This window comes from Spermophilus citellus, assembly GCF_964194105.1.
Source record: "Spermophilus citellus genome assembly, chromosome: X".
Lineage (NCBI taxonomy): Eukaryota > Metazoa > Chordata > Mammalia > Rodentia > Sciuridae > Spermophilus > Spermophilus citellus.
The window spans coordinates 19,209,642-19,229,740 of NC_138190.1; the positions used below are offsets into that span (position 1 = coordinate 19,209,642).

General features: G+C 34.7%; 1 protein-coding gene across 4 annotated transcripts in view; it reads left to right on the forward strand.

Moving 5' to 3' along the window:
* Positions 1-20,099, forward strand: part of POLA1 (DNA polymerase alpha 1, catalytic subunit) — a 296,467-nt gene that overhangs the window by 107,513 nt on the left and 168,855 nt on the right. For all 4 annotated transcript variants that reach the window (XR_014019935.1, XM_081276741.1, XM_081276742.1 and 1 more), the window contains exons 27-30: positions 10,619-10,651; positions 11,417-11,509; positions 13,006-13,211; positions 14,979-15,111. Coding sequence is in view for 3 of the 4 variants with exons in the window: in XM_081276741.1 (XP_081132867.1) it covers positions 10,619-10,651; positions 11,417-11,509; positions 13,006-13,211; positions 14,979-15,111 (465 nt within the window). In the remaining variant the exon portion in view is untranslated. The remainder of the gene's footprint in view (positions 1-10,618; positions 10,652-11,416; positions 11,510-13,005; positions 13,212-14,978; positions 15,112-20,099) is intronic.

The window sequence follows — 20,099 nt, forward strand, 5'->3', positions numbered from 1 at the left end:
ACTTATATTTAAACAAGTCAAAACTTCAAATTTGACTAAACATGTGGGCCTTCCTAGAAAAATGCATACAAGCACATATTCAAAGCTTTGCTGGTAGTTTCAGGAGACTTTCAAGATTTTTTCCTCCTTTTTGTGTGTGGGGGGTGCTCAATATTGAACCCAGGGGTGTTTTACCACTGAGCCACATCCCTAGCCCTTTTTATTTTATTTTATTTTTTTAAATTTTGAGACAGGGTCTCATTAAGTTGCTGAGATTGTCTTTGAACTTGGGATTCTCCTGCTTTGCCCTCACTAGTCACTGGGATTACAAGTATATGCTATCACATCCAGCAGATTTTCAGATTTCTTGACCAAATTTAGGTTAATATCTCCTGCTCTAGTTTCAGTCTTAGTGTCTTACCCAACTGGGACTTCAATATTTTAAGAGTATATAGGGCTTGTACTTGAGCTCTCATGTTGATGAGTAGATTTGATTTCAGTATGCTTTAAAGCCTGGCTCTACAAGCTCTCCAGGGTCCTAAGACAGGTATAACCCCAAGCGTGACAGTAATGCATATAAGTTCAAGTGAAACATGGAATGTAAGCTTCTAAACCAGAGGTTGGAATGGAGGAATGGAGGAAAAAGAACATTGTGAAAGGAACGTTTCTTCAAAGGTGAAAACAGTTTTAAAAAGTCATAATATAAAGTAATTTAAAAAAGTCTACAGGGCAGGGGATGTGGCTCAAGCGGTAGCATGCTTGTCTGGCATGTGCGGGGCGCTGGGTTTGATCCTCAGCACCACATAAAAATAAAATAAAAGATGTTGTGTCCACTGAAAACTAAAAAATAAATATTTTTAAAAAAATCTCTTTCTCTCTCTCTTTAAAAAAAAAAGTCTACAGGGCAAATAAATATTCACACTGGCGACAAGAAATTATAAGACAAGGGAGAAGTTCACTTGAAAATTTCACATGTTCAAAGCTGTAGTTTCTGATATTTTAAGTTTTTTTTTTTATCAAAATTAGAGTCCTGTCAAATTGTAAGGCAATCATTGAGAGATACTCATAAATATCATTAGATGTGTCTGTTGGGGAGGAGAAACCTTTCAGAAAGTGTTGTTTATTCAACGTGTTTTGCATTCTTTACACATGAGCTACCAGACGGTCTAGGTTATAAATTAAGGATTTAAAACAAAATTAGTTTACCTGGAAGCAAGAGTTGTATGGGAGAAGTACACTTTCAGTCAAGTTTATAATTAGTGGGCTTTTATCATTGGGGTAGAAATTCATTTCTCTTGAGCAAATTTTTGTTTATATAACAAGGGTTGTGTTTGAAGGTGGTATTAAAACTGATTCACTCTTCATTTCTTGAACAGAAAGAGCCAGCATTTAAATGTGTACTGTGTGGGGGTTTAATTGCTGCTTTTTGTAACCAACTTTAGGGTCTTGTTGTAGAGATGCTTATTTTGATTGGTAATGACTTTATTCTTTCAAGCTGGACAACTAAAGGTTTTCCTCCTTTTTTTCTGCATCCTAAGAGATATGTATTTATTGAATTACTACTATGTGCCAGGCATTGTGTTAAGTTTAATTACAGCATGATCTCTGCCTGTAATTTGTTTGTAGTCTCTTAATCTTACCTTTTATAGAAGAGTGGTATGTTGTGATATGCACAGACCACTTTGGTGGGCCTTTTAGTATACTGTATTTTACTGCATAATTATTGCTGCTGTTTTAACATATATTCGTGCATATTCCATGCATCCTAATGTTGCATCAAAGACTTGTTTAGTAATAAATGAATTTTTTAAGTTACTGATGGATATTTATTTATTGTGCTGAGAATTGAACCCAGTGCTTCCCACATACCAGGCAAGCACTCTACCAGTGAGCCACAACCCCAGCTCTATATGAATTTTAAGTAATACTGATACAAGTTTTTAAAATCTTCACATAATGGTATGCCACATAATTTTTTGCAAAAATAATGTGGCATAATCTGCAATGATTATGTGGTGAAATATGGTACTCATTAATATCACTGAGTTGGGGAGGCTAGAGATGGCTTTTCTGACCATGTGAACTTCCTTGTGAAATAAATAGATATTGGGTAATAACAGTGATTGAGTACTTATGTCTTAACAGTTATTGGGTACTTTCTGAGAGTGTTTACAAAGCAAAGTATACATATAGTTACATTTAATTACAGTAGCCCTGGTATAGGAAGCTTTAGTTAATATCTCTATTTTACAGTTGAGGAATTGGAGGCTTAGAAAGGTACTGTTTGCCTGAGGTCACACAGCTTATAAGTAATGCTGTTAGGCTTTGAACTAAAGTCTCTTATATTAGTGTTCTCCATAGGAACAGAATCAATAGGAGGTGTATGTTTTGATACAGTGCACATATAGAAGAAGATGTTTTATGAAATTGGCTCTCATGATTGTGGAGGCTGATAAGTCTACCATCTGCAGGGCAGGCTGGCAGCCTGGGGACCCAAGGAAGAGTTGATGTTTCAGCTTAGGTCTGAAGGCAGTTAGTCTGTAGCAGGATTCCTCCTTCTTCAGAGGACCTCAGTCTTTTTGTCCTGAAGTATTTATCAAGATTGGATTGGATGGAATGGTGATGTGCTTTGTTCAAAATCCTCTTATTATAATGTTAAATCTAATTTTAAAAATATGTTCACAGCAACATTTAGACTGGTGTTTGGCCAAATATATGGAGATTGTGGCCTAGTCAAGTTGACACAAAATTAACCTTCACATAGCCTAACTTCCTAACCTATAGTTTTAGCCACTGTTGGAAAACAGCTGTGAAAAGTGAAGCAAAAAATGACCATGGCATGTTTATGAGCATAAAATATTTGGGGAAGTCTGGGTTGAAAGATGCATTTGGGAAGCATTAGTAGATGAGGCAGTCCTCAACTAGCTCATGAGTCTCAGGGTCAAGCTAAGAGTTTGAATTTCATTTTGAGGCATACCTTTTATGAAGAACAATGACAAAGGGTGAAGAATAATTTGGAAGGTAATGATGTGATGTTGGAGAAAAATAGACTAAGTGTGTGAGCAGGATCTAAAGGATGACAGAGGAGTTGCCATATTGGAAAGATACCACATAGTGTAGGGTCTTGTTGGTTCATTGGATTAGAAAGGAACCCAGCCTTTTGTTTAGGTTGAAGGTTCTTGGAGGGGCCATTTATCATGTTTGGAGTTGATTGAGGGTTTGGAGATGAGTAGAGATTCGAATGAATACTTACGGGACAGACAATTGAATATAGGCCTGGGGAGAGGGAATGTTGATTCATTTGTGTATGTGTGTGAGATTTTATATAACATTTGTCAATGTCTGGAAACAATTTGATGGTCAAAACTGGAGAGGAGAGAGACAGAGTGAGAGCAAGCACATACGTGCACATTCATACTGCTGAACTCTAGTAGGCAAAGGTCAGGAATATTACTAAATATCCCTACAGAGAACACAGGATAATTCCCCATGACAAAAAATTATCTGACCTAAAATGTTAATAGTGCTGATGTTAAGAAACACTGATATATTTGTAAATGTATATGTATACCCCTTAATGGTGGAAAAGAGATCTCAACAGAAGGTGTTAGAAGTTTTTGTATACTGTAAAACACCCACCTGCTTGTACTAATTGCATAAGGCTATATGCAGATAATTTATAAGTGATAACATTTCAAAGGCAACTGGAATATGAAAGCACATCCTTGCAATGTTTATTGTCCTTGCTGGATAAATTAGTATCTCCTTTCTCTAATACTAAGGAAGTGAGCCAGTCATGGTGGCTCATGCCTGTCATCCACACTACTCAGGAGGCTTACAAGTTTGAGGCCAGTCTTGACAACTTAGCTAGTGGGGCTAGGGATGTAACACAATGGTAAAGTTCTGCTGCATTCAATCCCTAGTACCTAATATAGAGAAAAGAAAATAAGTGAATGTGTTCAAAAGGCAAAACAGCCAAATATAGTGACAAGACATTCCTACACATGAAACTTGAATTCTAGATTTTTAGATTTGGAAGGCATCCTAGCCTCTTTATTTTGAAAATGAGGGTGCTAAGACCTGGAAAGGGAAATCAACTTAGTCCCAGTTCAATTAGCAGTTTAAAGCAATACTCATATTTTAGACCCTTGACTTTTAAAAACTAATATTTGTATAATGTTTTGTCCTTGCAAAATATTCTTCCAGCACAAAGTTCTTTTTATTCCAATTCAGCTTAGGGAACTGGTTGGTAATATCACTCCAGTCTCAGAGAAGATACATCTAAGGTTTAAAGACAATAAGTGACCCAGTATCACAAAGTGTTAAGTGGTGGAGACAGAAAGTAGAGTGTTTATTAAATCCACAGGTCTCATTTCTTGAGCATCTTATAGAGAAGACATAAATATGCTATATAAGAATGCCAGAGAATAAGAAAAATAGGGAAAAGGCAAACTAATATAATGAGGATGAAATAGATGTTCATCAAGTGGGAGAACTAACAGTCCTGTTTGAGAGCTGCTGAAATTTGGAGTAGGGAATGCTTAGATAATGGTTGGATTACCAAAAATCATAATATTTATATTTCTCAAACTTTTTCTTTCAAAACCATTCATTTTACTGCCCCTATTATGCTAATGTATTTTTAATCTCCATTTTATTTCTAATTTTATGTCATCATCAACCTAAGAATCCTAAAGCTATTGACATTTCCATTGTCATTCTGTTTATGCATTATTTGTTTAGATTTTGACCTTACTCCACATTCTCTTAACTTGTAGAACTTTTGTTGTGTTTATTATCTAAATCATGCACCATAGTTGGTTTTGTATTAGTAGGTGTTACTATTGGTAGATAGATGCTTTCAGAATAGGACCTTGAAACTTTTATTTTAACTCTGGAAAGCTGCTGTTTTCTCTCTTCTGTTTAGTGGTAATGAATATTGGAGTAATCTGTAACAGCATCTAAAAACCTTTCATAACCTTTGATTGCATTGCCAGACAATAGTATTCTATTTGAGCAAAATATGAAGACCCAGGTGTTATCCTGGACTTGCTGGCAGACCCATAAAAACATATCTCAGTAGTAGTTGGTTGCTGCTGCTGTTAACCTTGGCAGGAAAAAAAAAAAAAAAAAACATGTGCTTTCTGCTTGGTAAACCACATCATGAGTATATTCCTGAACAAATTATTTTCTTTAGAAAACAGTTTTTCTGATACACATTTTAAATTTCTAGTTCCCATCACCCTTCCCCAGCCTTCAGAGGCTCAGATTGGGGTTAAAATACCTTTTCATATTATTTTAATTATTGCTCTCCCCTTTCCTGTTTCCCCCTCCTCTTTTTCCCTAACGGCACTGTTCTGCAAAGCCTGCAATGATTGATATGATGGCAGTGCTGTCATTCTTTTTAACCAAAAAAAAGTCATTTTTGTTCTAGTTATTTTAATAGAGTCCCATTAAGGATGTATTGCTGACTGAAATATCGGCATGAAGGGCTCTCACTGAGCTGAGCCCAGGAATTAAGAAGTCAGGAAATCGGCTGCTGCATTGCAAGAGAGCCTTGTGTGACACCGAATCTCCTGATTGGGGAGATCATTACTGCTATTATGACTCGACTTGCGTAGGAATTTTAAATTCCATCTGAATGTCAGTAATAACCCTCTTAGCAAATTATCCTGAATAAAATCACGAAGGCATTTTATATAATAGGTGTTGAATTACTGGATAGATTTGCTAATTAAATACTCTTTGTTCTGCTGCAGTTGACATTACAGGGTAAGATCTTGAACAATTATTCTCAACAGCTGTACTTTGTTAAGGGAAAAATTAACCACAAAGTTTATTTTTTTACACTTGAAGTTGGCAGATTTTTGAAATGTGCTTGAAAAAATTCCATCATCCAATTGGTAATGAGTAGATAAATATGCAGGTGTTGCTGTGAAATCAGATAACTGCAGACTGCCTTATTAATGAATTTAGCGAGCCTTTATAGCCCTGTTTTCTAGCCCTTGGCACTTATAAAATGATTTTCTGTCATAATGGGTAGCTTTAATATTAGACATGTCACATTGAAGTGAACTTATGAACAGTCATCTTGTAATCACTCTACCTTGTGTCCAGTAGACCTTTCTGGATACCTATGTCTATTTTAAAAATGCATTTTCTCAATGGGGAAACTATCTATAATGTATAAGTTTTCGATTGTTGACTTCTAGAACATTTCATGTGGATTGGGTGTCTTAATAAGCAATAGGACATAATGAAGAAAAAAAAGAAACAATGTCCAGGTTTGTGTGGTTTGGATCAGGAATGTTTCCCAAAGGCTTAATTAAGTATTGAATACTTGGTCCCAGCAATGTTCAGAGGTGGGACTTTTGGCAAGTGGTTGGGTCATGAGAGCCCTGATCTCATCGATGGGTTTAATCCATTGATGGATTTATAATTGAATGGACTATTGGGAGGTAGTGTAAACATTAGGGGATTAGGTCTAGTTGGAGTAAGTAGGTCACTGGTGACATGCCCTTAAAGGGTATATTTTAATACCCCCCCCCACTGCTTCCTGGCTGCCATGAGGAAGTGACCATGAAATCATGAGCCAAAATAAATCTTTACTCCTTTAAGCAGTTTCTCCTCAGGTATTTTGTCATAGTGACAGAAAGGTCAAGTTCTTGACTAATTATTTAGGCAAAAATTTCAGTCTAATTTTCCTCCTTTGTTACATGGGGCCTATGATACAACCTACCCTTTAGGAGTTTTCATTTAGCATTCTATAAATATTTATTAATAATTCCCATATACTCGGTAGGCCCTCTGCTAGATGCTAAGAATTTGGTAGTGTACTGGGTATACAGTAGCTGAGCCCACTCCAGTGAGCAGTTGAGAGTTGAGGGCTGTACCTGAAGGCAGCTTTGGGGTAATCCTGCCATTATTATGTGGGTAGGTATGGCACTGAAGAGAGCACTATGGTACTCAGAACTGCTAAGTGAAGAAGCATGAGAGGATAGGACTCATAATGGTTGTGGGCTTTCTTGTTGGCAAACTGGTAAGGACCTTGAGCCTGAGACAGAACATTGTTATTAGCTCCTGGTGAAGACCACTGGAAAAGATGGTGGTTAATATGACCCACAGAAATCAGTACAACTTGTGTGGAGAGCTGTTGAGCTATATTTATATTAAAAAAAATTAAAACAGAATCTTTGACCCAGTGAGTCCACTCAGCAGTCTTTTATCTTTTTTACTGACAAATTTGTAAATTACATGTGTATAAGGATTATTTGTTGAAGTATATTTACAATGATAAAGATTAGAAGCAACCTACATGTCCATTAATAGAGCACCGATTAAATAAATTGTGAGCCAGGCTCAGTGGCGCATGCCCATAATCCCAGCAGCTTGGGGGACTGAGGCAAGAGGATCACCAGTTCAAAGCCAGCCTCAGCAAAACTGAGGCGCTATGCAAACTCAGTGAGACCCTGTCTCTAAATAAAATACAAAATAGGAATGGGGATGTGGCTCAGTGGTTGAGTGCCCCTGAGTTCCATCCCTGGTACTCTAAATTAAGAAAGAAAATAATAGTGTATTATGTAGTCATTAAAAAAGAATGAAGCTGCTGTGGGCTTGGAAAGTTCCTAAGATGAAGGTGTTAGTTGAAATAAGCAGTTGTAGCAGAGTCTGCAGTTTACCATATTTGTTAAAAAATAAATCCACCAAAAGTTTTCTGCCACCAGAGGGGAAATTGTTTTGTTAGCAGCCCTCTGATTATGCATGGAAATGGTTGTGAGTTGGTGGAAGAGGGATCAAAAAGGTGAAGGTTGCCAGTTCCCATAGAAAATGTACACAGGGATGACATAGTAGCTTTGGTGCACATTGTGAAAGAAGAGTAGAAGAAATTGGTCACTGAATATGTTATAGTGAAAGTGTCACAAGTTGTTCCTGAGATACTTTACTTAGTAGGTAGCAGTACTACCTTATGGAATTGTCCATTGTGATGTGGAAAGCTCAGCCTTACAGGTGGAAGGGGGATAGGGTAGAGAGAACTCTTGATAAGTAGTTCTGTCCTCACTATGATTAACTTGACTTGGGGTGATCTCGTTATTGCCCTTTTCCCAAAGGAATTGTCAGGTTTTCTCCCATAATACATATCCCTGTAATTTAAATGTTAAAGATGAAGATGAAGTGGAGGAGGATGGTTTTTTTTTTAAATAAGTTTACTGAATTTTAGTGTCTAGTAAAAAAGTAATTGTGATTACTATGCAGTCTATCAGTTGACTGGTACAGGTTTTTTGAGTACCTGTTATATGTGAAGTCTGCAGTTAGGCACAGATGTGCACTCTAACCTCTGGAAGCTTGTAGTCTAGTCGGGGAGGGGAACAAGCAGTCAATAAATAACATAAAACTTCCATTTGTTTGCTAGAAGAAAACAGTAGGTCCATGTCAGAAAAGAATCATTTTGGGTTGGGCTTTATGAAAGAAGGGTTTTAAAAAAAAATTTTTTTTTTGTAGTTGTAGGTGGACACAAAAACCTTTGTTTTATTTATTTATTTTATGTGGTGCTGAGGATCAAACCCAGTGCCTCTCACATGCTAGGCAAGCACTCTACCACTGAGCCACAACTACAGTCCCATGGGAGAATGGTTTTAATTGAGGTTTTTTTTTTTTAAAAAGAGAGAGAGAGGGAGAGAGAGAATATTTATTTTTCAGTTTTTTGGCAGACACAATATCTTTGTTTTGTATGTGGTGTTGAGGATCGAACCCGGGTCGCACGCATGCCAGGCGAGCGCGCTACCGCTTGAGCCACATCCCCAGCCCCTTAACTGAGGTTTGTAAAATGCAATCACAGGAAGAGGACTGGGGAAAAAATTAGGTAGGGGACACACTTGCATGAAAAGATGATATCTGTATACTATAACTGTTGGAAGACTGGGAAATTTGTCCTGCCTGGCAAGAGGTTTTATGTAAGGGAATAACAGGCTGTATAGGTGGAGCTGGGGTTTGGGTGCCGTTGCAGACCTTGGGCTTGATCATGTCAGCATTGAAAACATTAAGAAGATTGATGGTGATTCAGGGTAAGTCAATGAGATCTAAAGCCAATTAGAATGTTGCTTTAGAGGTGTTAGCAAGTTAAGTTTCAGTTATAACAACATGGCCACCGGAGTCAGGTGTTTTCCACCTTGTGGCCTGCCCTTCTCAGTATGTTAGCTTATACTTTGAAACATATCCCTTTGTGGTTACAGTGTTGGTTGTCACTGCTCCAAACAGCCCTGTCTAAAAGACAGTTCAGTTTTTCTTCCCACCTCTTGTCACGAAGGAAAATGTTTCATGAAAGATTCCTAGAAGAAATTTCCTTACCTTTGATAATTTAGGATTATGTTGTCAGGTGCATGTGCCTAAACTGATCTGCAATTCCAGAATTGAATTACCATGTTTATCTTAGGCCAATGGTCGTTGACTCAGCTTGCAACATAAGCTTTTCAAAAATGACTGCTGGGCCAGGTATTGTTTTTTAAAGATACCCAAGTGATTCTACTGTACAACCATATTAAAATCACTGGCTTAGCTTAAAAGGAATTCACTACTACCTACCACTCTTAGGGTGGGAAAGGGCTTCCTTCTCTACAAACTTAAGGAACATTTGAACAAAACTGGGAGATAATAAGAAAGGCAAGTGGATAATAAAAGTGGAAAGTAAGTGTAAAAGATGCTCCAAATTCATAGCATGGGGGACAGGAAAGATGGAATTGATCCCGTGAAGTTTGAGCTTAGTTGACAAGGAGGACTACTGCCTGGCCCACTGGAAAAGTGACTTATGGTTTAGACTGATGTTTTGAAAGATGGGTGGTGATGGGCAGGTTGTAGAATGGAGTGACTGAGGCTGTGGTTTTGGAATCAAAGTGCCTCTGTTTATGTTCTTGTTCTGCCATTACTGAGACAAACTAGATACTTTGTCTTTTGGTATCTAACAAATTGAGGTATTAATCAGTAGTGGCTACTTCTTGGGGATTTTGGAGAAGGAAATGAGAAAATATACAAGGTGTTCCCAGCACAGTATCAGACACATATGTTTTAAAAGCTTGCTGTCTGTCCATTTCTCTCTGAGTCCTCACTATGTTATATATGTTGCTTCTGATTAGGCCCAAGTAATCTAGTTATTATCCATATTTTTGTCTTCATTAATTGACTATTGAACCCTGCCTTTTTACTGGGCACTCTGCTAGTTCCAGGCAATACAGTGGAGATCTACTTTCTGCTTTCAAGGATTTTAGTCTAGAGAAGAATTTTAAATCTAGTGGAGATGCATACACATCTGTGGCTTTTTTGAAATCATGCAGGTCTATTTAAATAACAGTAATGAAAATGTTTCCTTTTTGCCATATTATAAAGGGATTTTTTATTATGTGTTTATCAAAGATATATATATAATCTGCTTGCATATATATATATCTGGTTAAGAATCAGCAGAGGCAAACATTTTTAATTATGTTGATATTATTGCTTTGAGGGTTGTTGTTAGGAAACCTTCAAGAGCTTTAGAGCTTTAAAGATACATGGGAATAGCAAATCATGGAGTTTCCTATCTATTTATGTTTATATTTAGAGTTTTGTAATTGTGTAATACATTAATCTTGATTTTTGTTTCGTTTAGATTTTGATGCATACAAAAGAGATGGTACAGAAGGTAATGCTGAGCATTTTCATTATATAACAACTCTTAAATATCATACCTGGTGACGTTTTTGTATTCAGGGAAAATTGTAACCCAAACATTACTGAAAATTGCTTCTTAGGATGCCTAGTTTACATTTATAATCCCTCCTAATGGATTACAGCTTTTTTCTTGTACCAACACTGATATGATCTAGCCCCTGCTTGAAGCCTATATGTGAGCATTTCAGGCAAATTAGTAACAGTGCTAATTAGAGTTTATTTCCAGGCCTTTATACTGTATGTTCTCCAGTGTTGTTTGTTATGATTGATTTTTTTGGCACTGTTCATATTCTACTAAATACTGTTTGAAACTGTTAAGAATTTAATATGGATTTGTGCCCCAGAATTTTTAAAATCCATTATGTTTCTGCTCCTTAAATTGCTGTGACCACTAAGCATGTGGTACAGTGGATAAATATAGGCCTAGTTTCCTAGCCGCTTGTTCTCCTTCTCATGATTAAATTCCATATTTTGTTTCAATTAAAACTAGACACAGTTCTTTTTCACTCTGTTTTAAGAAAATTTGAGAGGTTTTCTTAATGTTGTAGTGCTCACCTTTCCAGTTTGTAGATGCTTAGTATTCAATCACCTGTCCTGACAATACAGAAAAATAATTTTAAATTTTTGAAAAGTCAGTAGAAACTGTCATTTCTATAGTATGGAAAACATTTAGTTTTATTGTGTATAATAGTCACTGAATTTGTTGTTAATTTTTATAATTTTGACTTTTCATTAGATGAATCTTGAAGTTATTTATGGAGATACAGATTCAATTATGATAAACACCAATAGCACCAATCTGGAAGAAGTATTTAAGTTGGGAAACAAGGTAAGATAACTTGATGAAATTGTTTTACCCAGTTTTGTGAATACTATTTTTATCATGGAATAACATGTTAATAATATGTATGTGCATGTGTGTTTCTGAAAATAATAAATTTGATGCTTCTGAATTCTTTATTCTCTTATGTTTTTTATACTGTACTCCAAATAATGGTTTTGAGGGTAAAATTCTAAGGTAATTGTTTATTCCTTAACTGATAGATACATTTTTTTCCTTTGACAACAGTCTATGTGATGTATGTTTAAGATGTGATCACATTAGCATTTACCACATTGTCATTCACAAGGAAATATATGTCTAGTGGTATTCAGATGTATTTTATACATAGATATAGGTAAATACCTGCCTACCTACACCCCCCTATCCCTATAATTTTTTGATGGTGTTGGGAATTGAACCCATTCTAGGCAAGCACTATAATACCAAGCAACATCCCTAGCCCACAAACTATAATTCTTTTGGGGGGGGTGTGTGGGATAATCAGGGATTGAATTCAGGGACACTGGACCACTGACCCCAGCCCTGTTTTGTATTTTACTTAGAGACAAGGTCTCATTGAGTTACTTAGTGCCTCGATTTTGCTGAGGCTGGCTTTGAACTAGCGATCCTCCTGCCTCAGTCTCTTGAGCCATTGGGATTACAGGTGTGTGCTACTGCACTTGGCCAACACCTATAATTCTTATAGGAGTATTTAAAGTATACCTGAAAAGGCAAGGAGACATTTAGAAATAATCATATGTAGCATTTTTCCAAATAAAAATTAACAACTGGCAAGTGTTTCTTGAGCACTTGCTATGTTAAGATATTGTTCCAATAAACTAAAAATGAAGATATTATCTTTATAACCTACCAACTTCTGATCCCCCCCCCCGGAAAGTGTAGAATTTAAATTTTACTCTTCACTTGAGAGCAGGCCTGGAATATTGCACTCATTTCTACTGGGCCTTGAAAAGCTTCAGTTTTTCCCTAGGGATGATGGTCTATGTATTGCCAGTGTTGGAAAGAGAAGAAACTTTGTTTATTTTTTTCAGCATGTAGTTATTTGCTTATATTTAAGGAGCTAAGGGATATCTTAGGCACTGTTTTAACATTTCTGCCCACACATCTACTTATTGAACTATTTTAATTGCTTACTAAGTCAGTAGTTTGAAGGAAAGTACATATGTAGTAGGCCATTTGATGCACAGAAGACTCATAATTTCCCATAATTTACGCATATTTCCTGAGCCTGGTTCAGCCAGTTCAGTCCTTTGTTTGAGAATGATGATACATTATTGCCTTTATTTTTCTAAATTGGTTTTTATTCTTTGTTTTTCAGTGTCTTTGCATTGTACCCACTATAAGACCACACTACATTTAAGCCAAATAAGTGCCTTCTGATCACTTCAAGTTTTGCTTAGATTAATTCTTGTGAAACTGAAGAATGTTCATCTTCTCCCTGTCAGTTTAAAAGCTAACATTAATGTTTGAAATTTTCACAGGTAAAAAGTGAAGTGAATAAGTTGTACAAACTGCTTGAAATAGACATTGATGGTGTTTTCAAGTCTCTGCTACTACTGAAGAAAAAGAAATATGCTGCTCTGGTTGTTGAACCAACATCAGATGGGAATTACGTTACCAAACAAGAGCTGAAGGGATTAGATATAGTTAGAAGAGATTGGTGTGATCTTGCTAAAGACACTGGAAAGTGAGTTCAGCTTTCAGTTTTGCTTTTGTTGTTTGTCTTTTAAAAATTCAGATGTTGATCTAGAAAATGCCTATAAGTCTGCTAATCATAAGGATATAATAATTTTTATTAATATTTCGTATTAATAGTTCAAACTTATTTGAAGTAGAATTTTACAATTAGATGAGAAGTTAGAAAAAGCCAGATTTGCTAGGTAAGAAATGCTTGCTGTCAGATGCTATCTCATGAGTTTTAACTCATGGTGAGGGTAAACTTTCACATTTGGATGGTTATAGAGTTGATTTCATAGATGTTGGTTTGTTTTGTTTTAATTTTCCTATTTAGAAAGTGCTTTGTTTTGTGCCCTGGGATCTTCCTGGAGCCTGTTTAGGAACATAATTGCTAAAATTTCCCCATTTCATGGCTTAAAATATTCTGGGATTCAAAATGGGACACACAGTGAGGCTTTGTTCCCTTCATATCATTTGTGTATAAAAGAGTTGTATTAACTTCAGATTGATTTAAGAGTTCTCAAATATTGTAGGTGCCTCAGGAATAATAAATGTCATAACTTACTCCTTTGCTTTGTAACTGGGACTGAAGATTGTGATAATAAGACCTGTGTGTATGAATTTTTTAGGGTCATGTTAATGTATAAAGCACCTATTTAAAAAATGAATTTGAGGTACTTTATATACCAACTTTCAGATACTCCTATTTTGTGAATTGGATCAATTCTGAAAGCAGAAAAATTTTTTTCTTTACAGCTAGATTTTAATTTTTGCTAAATACCAGCATTTTTTAAACTTATTTTCCAGTGTTCTTCTGCTTTGAAGTTGGGAGATTGAGCAATTGTTGCTTCTGCAAAACTACTCTTGATTAGGCAAAGTTGATCATCCAAGTATAGGTCACGGTTAGCTTTTTATGAAATGTAGTTTGAAATGCTTCATTGCCCCCAAATGTACCCAAAGATGAAACTACTTTGTATAAACTGTCGATTAGAGTGTTCTCTTTAGCTTTGTGTTTTCTAAGAAAAGATGCATCATAATAGAAGTAAATTTCTCTGAGTTAGAAATGTATTAGTCATTAAAGCTATACAAATGTTTTTGTCAGGGTTCTTTTTCTGACAAATTATAATGCAGCTGTCAAACTCTCGCTCTGCATTTTCTCAGAAATGGGTAAAATATTGGCTTTCTTAACTTCTTTTCTTTTTCTTTTTCCTTTTCCTTTGGGTTTGGTAGAATAACATGAATTTTTGAGGAATAATGTAAGGTTGGAGAATACTGACCAATTTATAATGAAGCTGAAGAAAGAGCTTTATATTTCTACTCATCTAATACTGGTCATCTCAGATGGAAATATCTTGATGATACCAGAGGTAGTATCGTAGTGCTTTATGAGGAAAGTGAAATAATTATCTTCTAAAATTTTAACTTATGGGAAGAATATAACTGCTTGAGAATTTTATAATTGCATAAAAATATATGGAACACACATTTTTCTCCATTGCACTTTGTATGAAGCATCAGCTACCACATAAATGAATGTTCTCTATGTCTAAGGGCAAACCTGACCTTCCAAGGTTGGTAAATCTTTGGTACAGTTAGTATTAGAAAACAAAGATTAACTGCCTTTTGGACATATTAACCCTTATATTAGCTGTTAGTATAGCTCTTATCCATACATTAATCTAATGGCATGTGTCTTCCTTTTCTCTATTTAAATAATAAAGTATGACATTTTAAAAATTCAATTTCTCTCTCTCTTTTTTTTTTTTTTTTTTTGCAGCTTTGTCATTGGCCAGATTCTTTCTGATCAAAACCGGGACATTATAGTAGAAAATATTCAGAAGAGGTTAATAGAAATTGGAGAAAATGTGCTAAATGGCAGTGTCCCAGTGAGCCAGTTTGAAATTAACAAGGTAAATGTAGCATTTATTGCTGAGCCCAGCTGCTGTCATGTGTTTTTCTCCTCCTTCAGATAGTTGAAGAACCACCTCATCCTTGCAATTTAAATAAATTCTAGCTGGTGGTGCAAGCTGCTTAACAACTATCTTGCAGATTGAGCATTAGCCTACCTCCTCCATCCACAGGTACTGCTATGTCTTCCACAGAGGCCTTCCAGATTTCTTACTTTAATTCTTGAAAGCCTGGTTTCCAAAGGTTCTGGGAGTGATATATTTTATGATCAGGCACTTGTAAACACTGTATTCTTCATAAACCTCCCAAGTAATACCTGTTTGTGGCACAGGTATATAAACTTGGTGCTTGCATGTGTACACATATGTGTAACTTCACAGATGGTGATCCCTAGAGATAGTGTATTCAGAAGACTTTTGGGGACAGTTATTTAGAATTAAGATGGCGGTAACACTTTCTGTATATTCAAAGAATTTATGCTTTATTAAAATTTTTAAAACCTTTAAGTTGCACTTTATGGATAGTTTTAGTTGTTAAAATAGGAAATATTTTTTACCTAATTTGAAAAACAAAATCTTGATTTCTAAAGTGCTGTGTAATAAGCAAGATGTTAGGTTAATAGATTTTTTTTCCATTTGAAGAGAGTACCCTTACATATTCAGAAACTAATTTGCAAATACCACTTTACCCATTTTGTAATAGATTTCTTTGTCAAAGCTCATACAAAAAAATTTTAATGAAAAAGAATCTAATGATGACATTAAAAATAATTTTTAGAATGAAAACTCATTCATAATACCCCTATGCTAAAGTAATGCTTGTCACTTTTGCATATTTCCTAACACTTTTACGTGGCCCCAACTATAATATATATTATTTCAAAACCTATTTTTACTGAACATAAATATTTTTCTACATTTCCATATTATCTTAAAATCATAATCAGTATACTTATTGATAAATTATTTTATGATATGTATTTATTTAAAATATTTGCTGATTATTTTTCTATTATGTAATAACTACTGAATATTTTTATTGACTTATCTTTTGTTTTTAAATGAGTTGCATTTGTATATTGGTTCTTTGAAATATATATATTTTAAATATTGATGGGCCTTTATTTTATTTACTTATATGCGATGCTGAGAATCAAACCCAGTGCCTCACACATGATAGGCAAATGCTCTACCACTGAGCCACAACTCCATCCCTGAAATAAAATTTTGAAGTCCAAAGATATAAATATCTGTATGGTTCTTGCAAAATTGCTTTGTAAAATGGTTATCAGTTAATAATAAGGAAACGTGTGTGCTGTCTTCATCACACTTTGCTTGTAGTGGTGATGATTTTTAAAAATTACCATGCTATCATAATGAACGTGCAACTATATTTCACAGTTGGATTTAATTTGTATTTCTTTGACTCTTAGAATGAATATTTTCTGTGTATATACTTAAAATTTGTATGTATTCTTAGGTGAGTTTTTTGTAACCCACAACTTGTCTTCATGTCTCTAATATCAAAGAAGAAGACATATAGAATATTTGCCATGATATTAGCTCATCCCCTTAAGTGATGCAGAGTATATATATATATATATATATATATATATAGGCATGGAATCACTTGTGCCATTTAAAAAGTGGTTTCCTTTGAGGTATTGCTTTATTTCTTTTTCAAAAATTTGCGTGAGTAAGTATAATGACTTCAGTCTTCTTATAGTCAATTCTTACATCTATTCTACATATTGTATCCCTGATTTTTTTCTACCTTCCTATCCCACAGGATTCCAGGGATGAGTTTAGAAGGGTTGGTACAAGCATAACTGTATTATTGACAAAATAAGTAAGCACACTTCCTCTAGGGTAGTGGGCCTACACTGTTGTCTTCTCATATTATAGGTGTATCTTCAGGTTCTGATCCATAGTCTATGTTGTTTTATTATTTTAAGTGTTTATTGATAAACTTATACAACTTTAGACAGAAGAGTATCATGAATCCCCATGTATTCATCACTCAGCTTCAATAATTGTCATCTTACAATAACATATTATTACTAATCAGAGTTAACATGCTTCATGCATAGTGGGTTAGGGGATATGCATGCATTCTTCAATGGCAGAACTGATAATGACTTACTATATTTATAGTCTCCATATTGCATATGATAGTTGCTGGCAAATAATATCTACTCAGTAAGCTTTGAAATAAGTTATTTGCTTTTTTAATTATCCATTCAGCAACAGGGACTACCTCTTTCATGTGCAGTGCTAGATTCTGGAATATAAAGTTGAGTAAGGAAAGCACAGTCCATGTTTTCAAGATCCTAATGTACTCTGAAAGGTATTTAAAGAAGAATTTATGCAGTGTTGATAAAAATAAGGTAAATCCTGAAGAAAGAACTATCTATATCATAGTTATAGTTCTGTATATATTTGCAGTAAGCTATTCATATGTCAAAGGTGATGTGTCCTCCTGATAATCTTTAATATTGATCTGATGTCTTGAATTATTTAAAATTGTGAACAATTCAGTTTTTTTTTTTTTTTACACATTTTTACATTTTACCACTTTCCAAAGAGAGTAGAATGGAAAAGATTATGTGGCTGGTTGTAGATGGTATCATGACAAGATGTTTTTATATTATTATTATTTTGTTTGTTTTTAGGTGATGTTGGTAGGACTTGAAAATAGCAGGTGGGTGATTAGGGTGGAGGTCTGCATAACAAACAAAATTTTAGCCCTTTTTCCAGAAGCTCCTGAAAATATGTGTACATGATTTTTTGAACTATTTCAGTCTTAGCTTAAATATATTTCATAAAGTAACACAGAATACTTCATAGCTGATTTTTATAGCCCTGACTAAACCACCAGGAAACATTTTTTAAATCAAGTCTTCTAAATCTAACTTGTAAAAATCTTCAAATATTCTCAGTCTAATAATTAGAAAGTATGCCAGATGAAAATCTGGATTCCTTATCATTGTACTAAAGAACAGTTAATTTAAAAAGATAATGGCTTTCTTAAGTAGAGTTACATCAATTAAGAATTCTATACAATATTGACCATCCATGTCAGTCAAGAGTTAACATTATCCAAATTGGAAGAGCTTCGGATACTTGGAGACTTTCCTAGGTACTCTGCTATACTGATTATAGGATTTAGAAAGTGTGTATAACTTGAGTTTGTTTTGCTATGTTTGAGGACCTACTTTTTTCTACCACAGTAGTTCTCAAATTTCATGGTCTCAGGACACCTATACACTCTTAAAATAATTGAAGACTCTAAGAGTTTTTGCTCATGTGGCTTTTGCTTATATTTAGTGTTACAAATTAAAAAGTATTATTAATTTATTTTAAAATAACATAAATTTATTATGTGATTACAAAATAATGTTTTCTCATGAAAAACAACTATATTCCAAAACAAAGTATAATAGAGGAGTGCAATCATTTTGTAATTTGCAAGTCTTTAATGTCAAGCTTATTACAAGATTACAAGATATCTGGATTTTTATACCTGCTTCTACATACAGTCTATTATGATGTGTGGTTTTGCTTTAAGTATAGGAAGAAAATTCAGTTTTACATAAATACTTCGTTAGAAAAAGGAGAAATGTTTTAGTATTTTTTCTGATAGTTGTATATGTTCTTTTTTAATCCTATACCAAAGCTCTATAGATAACATTTTCTTAAATGTTATTTGTAAAGTGAAATCTGAAGTCACACCCATGAATGGTTTATACTCTCTTAATTAAAATCTATTGGTCTGTGTTATACTTTTGATTATTTTTTCTATGCATGACACTATGGAATGGTCATTTGTTAAATGATTGGTCCCTGTATGTATGTGTATCTTCCAAAATGGACATATTTCATTTTTTATTATCAAATATCTCATTTTAAAGTATTTGTAGTTATATCAGAAACATGTTTAAGTATCAGGAAGCTGTCAAGCTCACAGAAGTGAAAACAAGTTTTTCAAAATTCTAATTTGTACTTGAAAGCTTGAATTTTATCACTGATGATACTTGCTATCAGATTTTTTTCTTGAATTTTAGTTCTTGTTTGAGAAACTGTTTGCTAAGTACCCATCACATAGTTTGCCATTTTTTAAAGTAAAAATGATATTATGTGCAGCTAGTTTAGCTTGCAACTCAAACAATTGCATAATGTGCTTTTCTTAGATCAACCTTATTCAAGTATTCCATGTGTGTATTTTATATTTTGTCACACAAAACAGTAGTCTTGCACTTAAGGGTTGAGAGCTTTAAAAATTATTTTTTACTACTTTATCAAGGATATTTAATTTGAAACTGCATAGTGGTGAAGAATACAATGACTATTAGTACAGTTTGATAACTGCTGCACTGATTCGTGTTTATAATGCACCAACAATTGCATTCACCATGGTTTCTGCAATATCAGTACAAATAGTACTGTCATGAAAATAAATAGTTTTGACTTTGAGATCCCTAAAGGGGTGTCAGGAACCCCCAGGGGCCTGTAGACTGCATTTTGAGAACAGGTAAGCCCATTAAGCAGGTCACTCACTGGTCCCCATCTTTCTTCTCATTTGTTAAAACCTACCCCTTATAAACCCATGGTTCCCCTGCTTCCCTTCGTACACATTGAATTCTAGTCCCATAGACTTATTTTTTCCCTATCCCTTTGGTCTCTACCTGAAATATTCTTGCCCCCTTTACCTTTTGTAAAAATCTTGTTTTTTTCCTCAAGTATCAGCTTAAGTTCTTTTTATGCTCTCAGCTGGAAGTGATCTTCTCCAAACTCTCTCTATAATGCTTTGTTCACATCTTCCTTAAAGCACATGCAGCTTTATTGTATTTTTCATGGGTTGAGGTTCATTCAAAGGGGAGAGAGTTTTTGACTTAATACCAGTGACTGCATCTTATTCATCCCATAGTACTTTATAGTACTTTAATTTAGCAAATTATTTCAGGATGGGTGAAATAATTTATTCAGCAAAC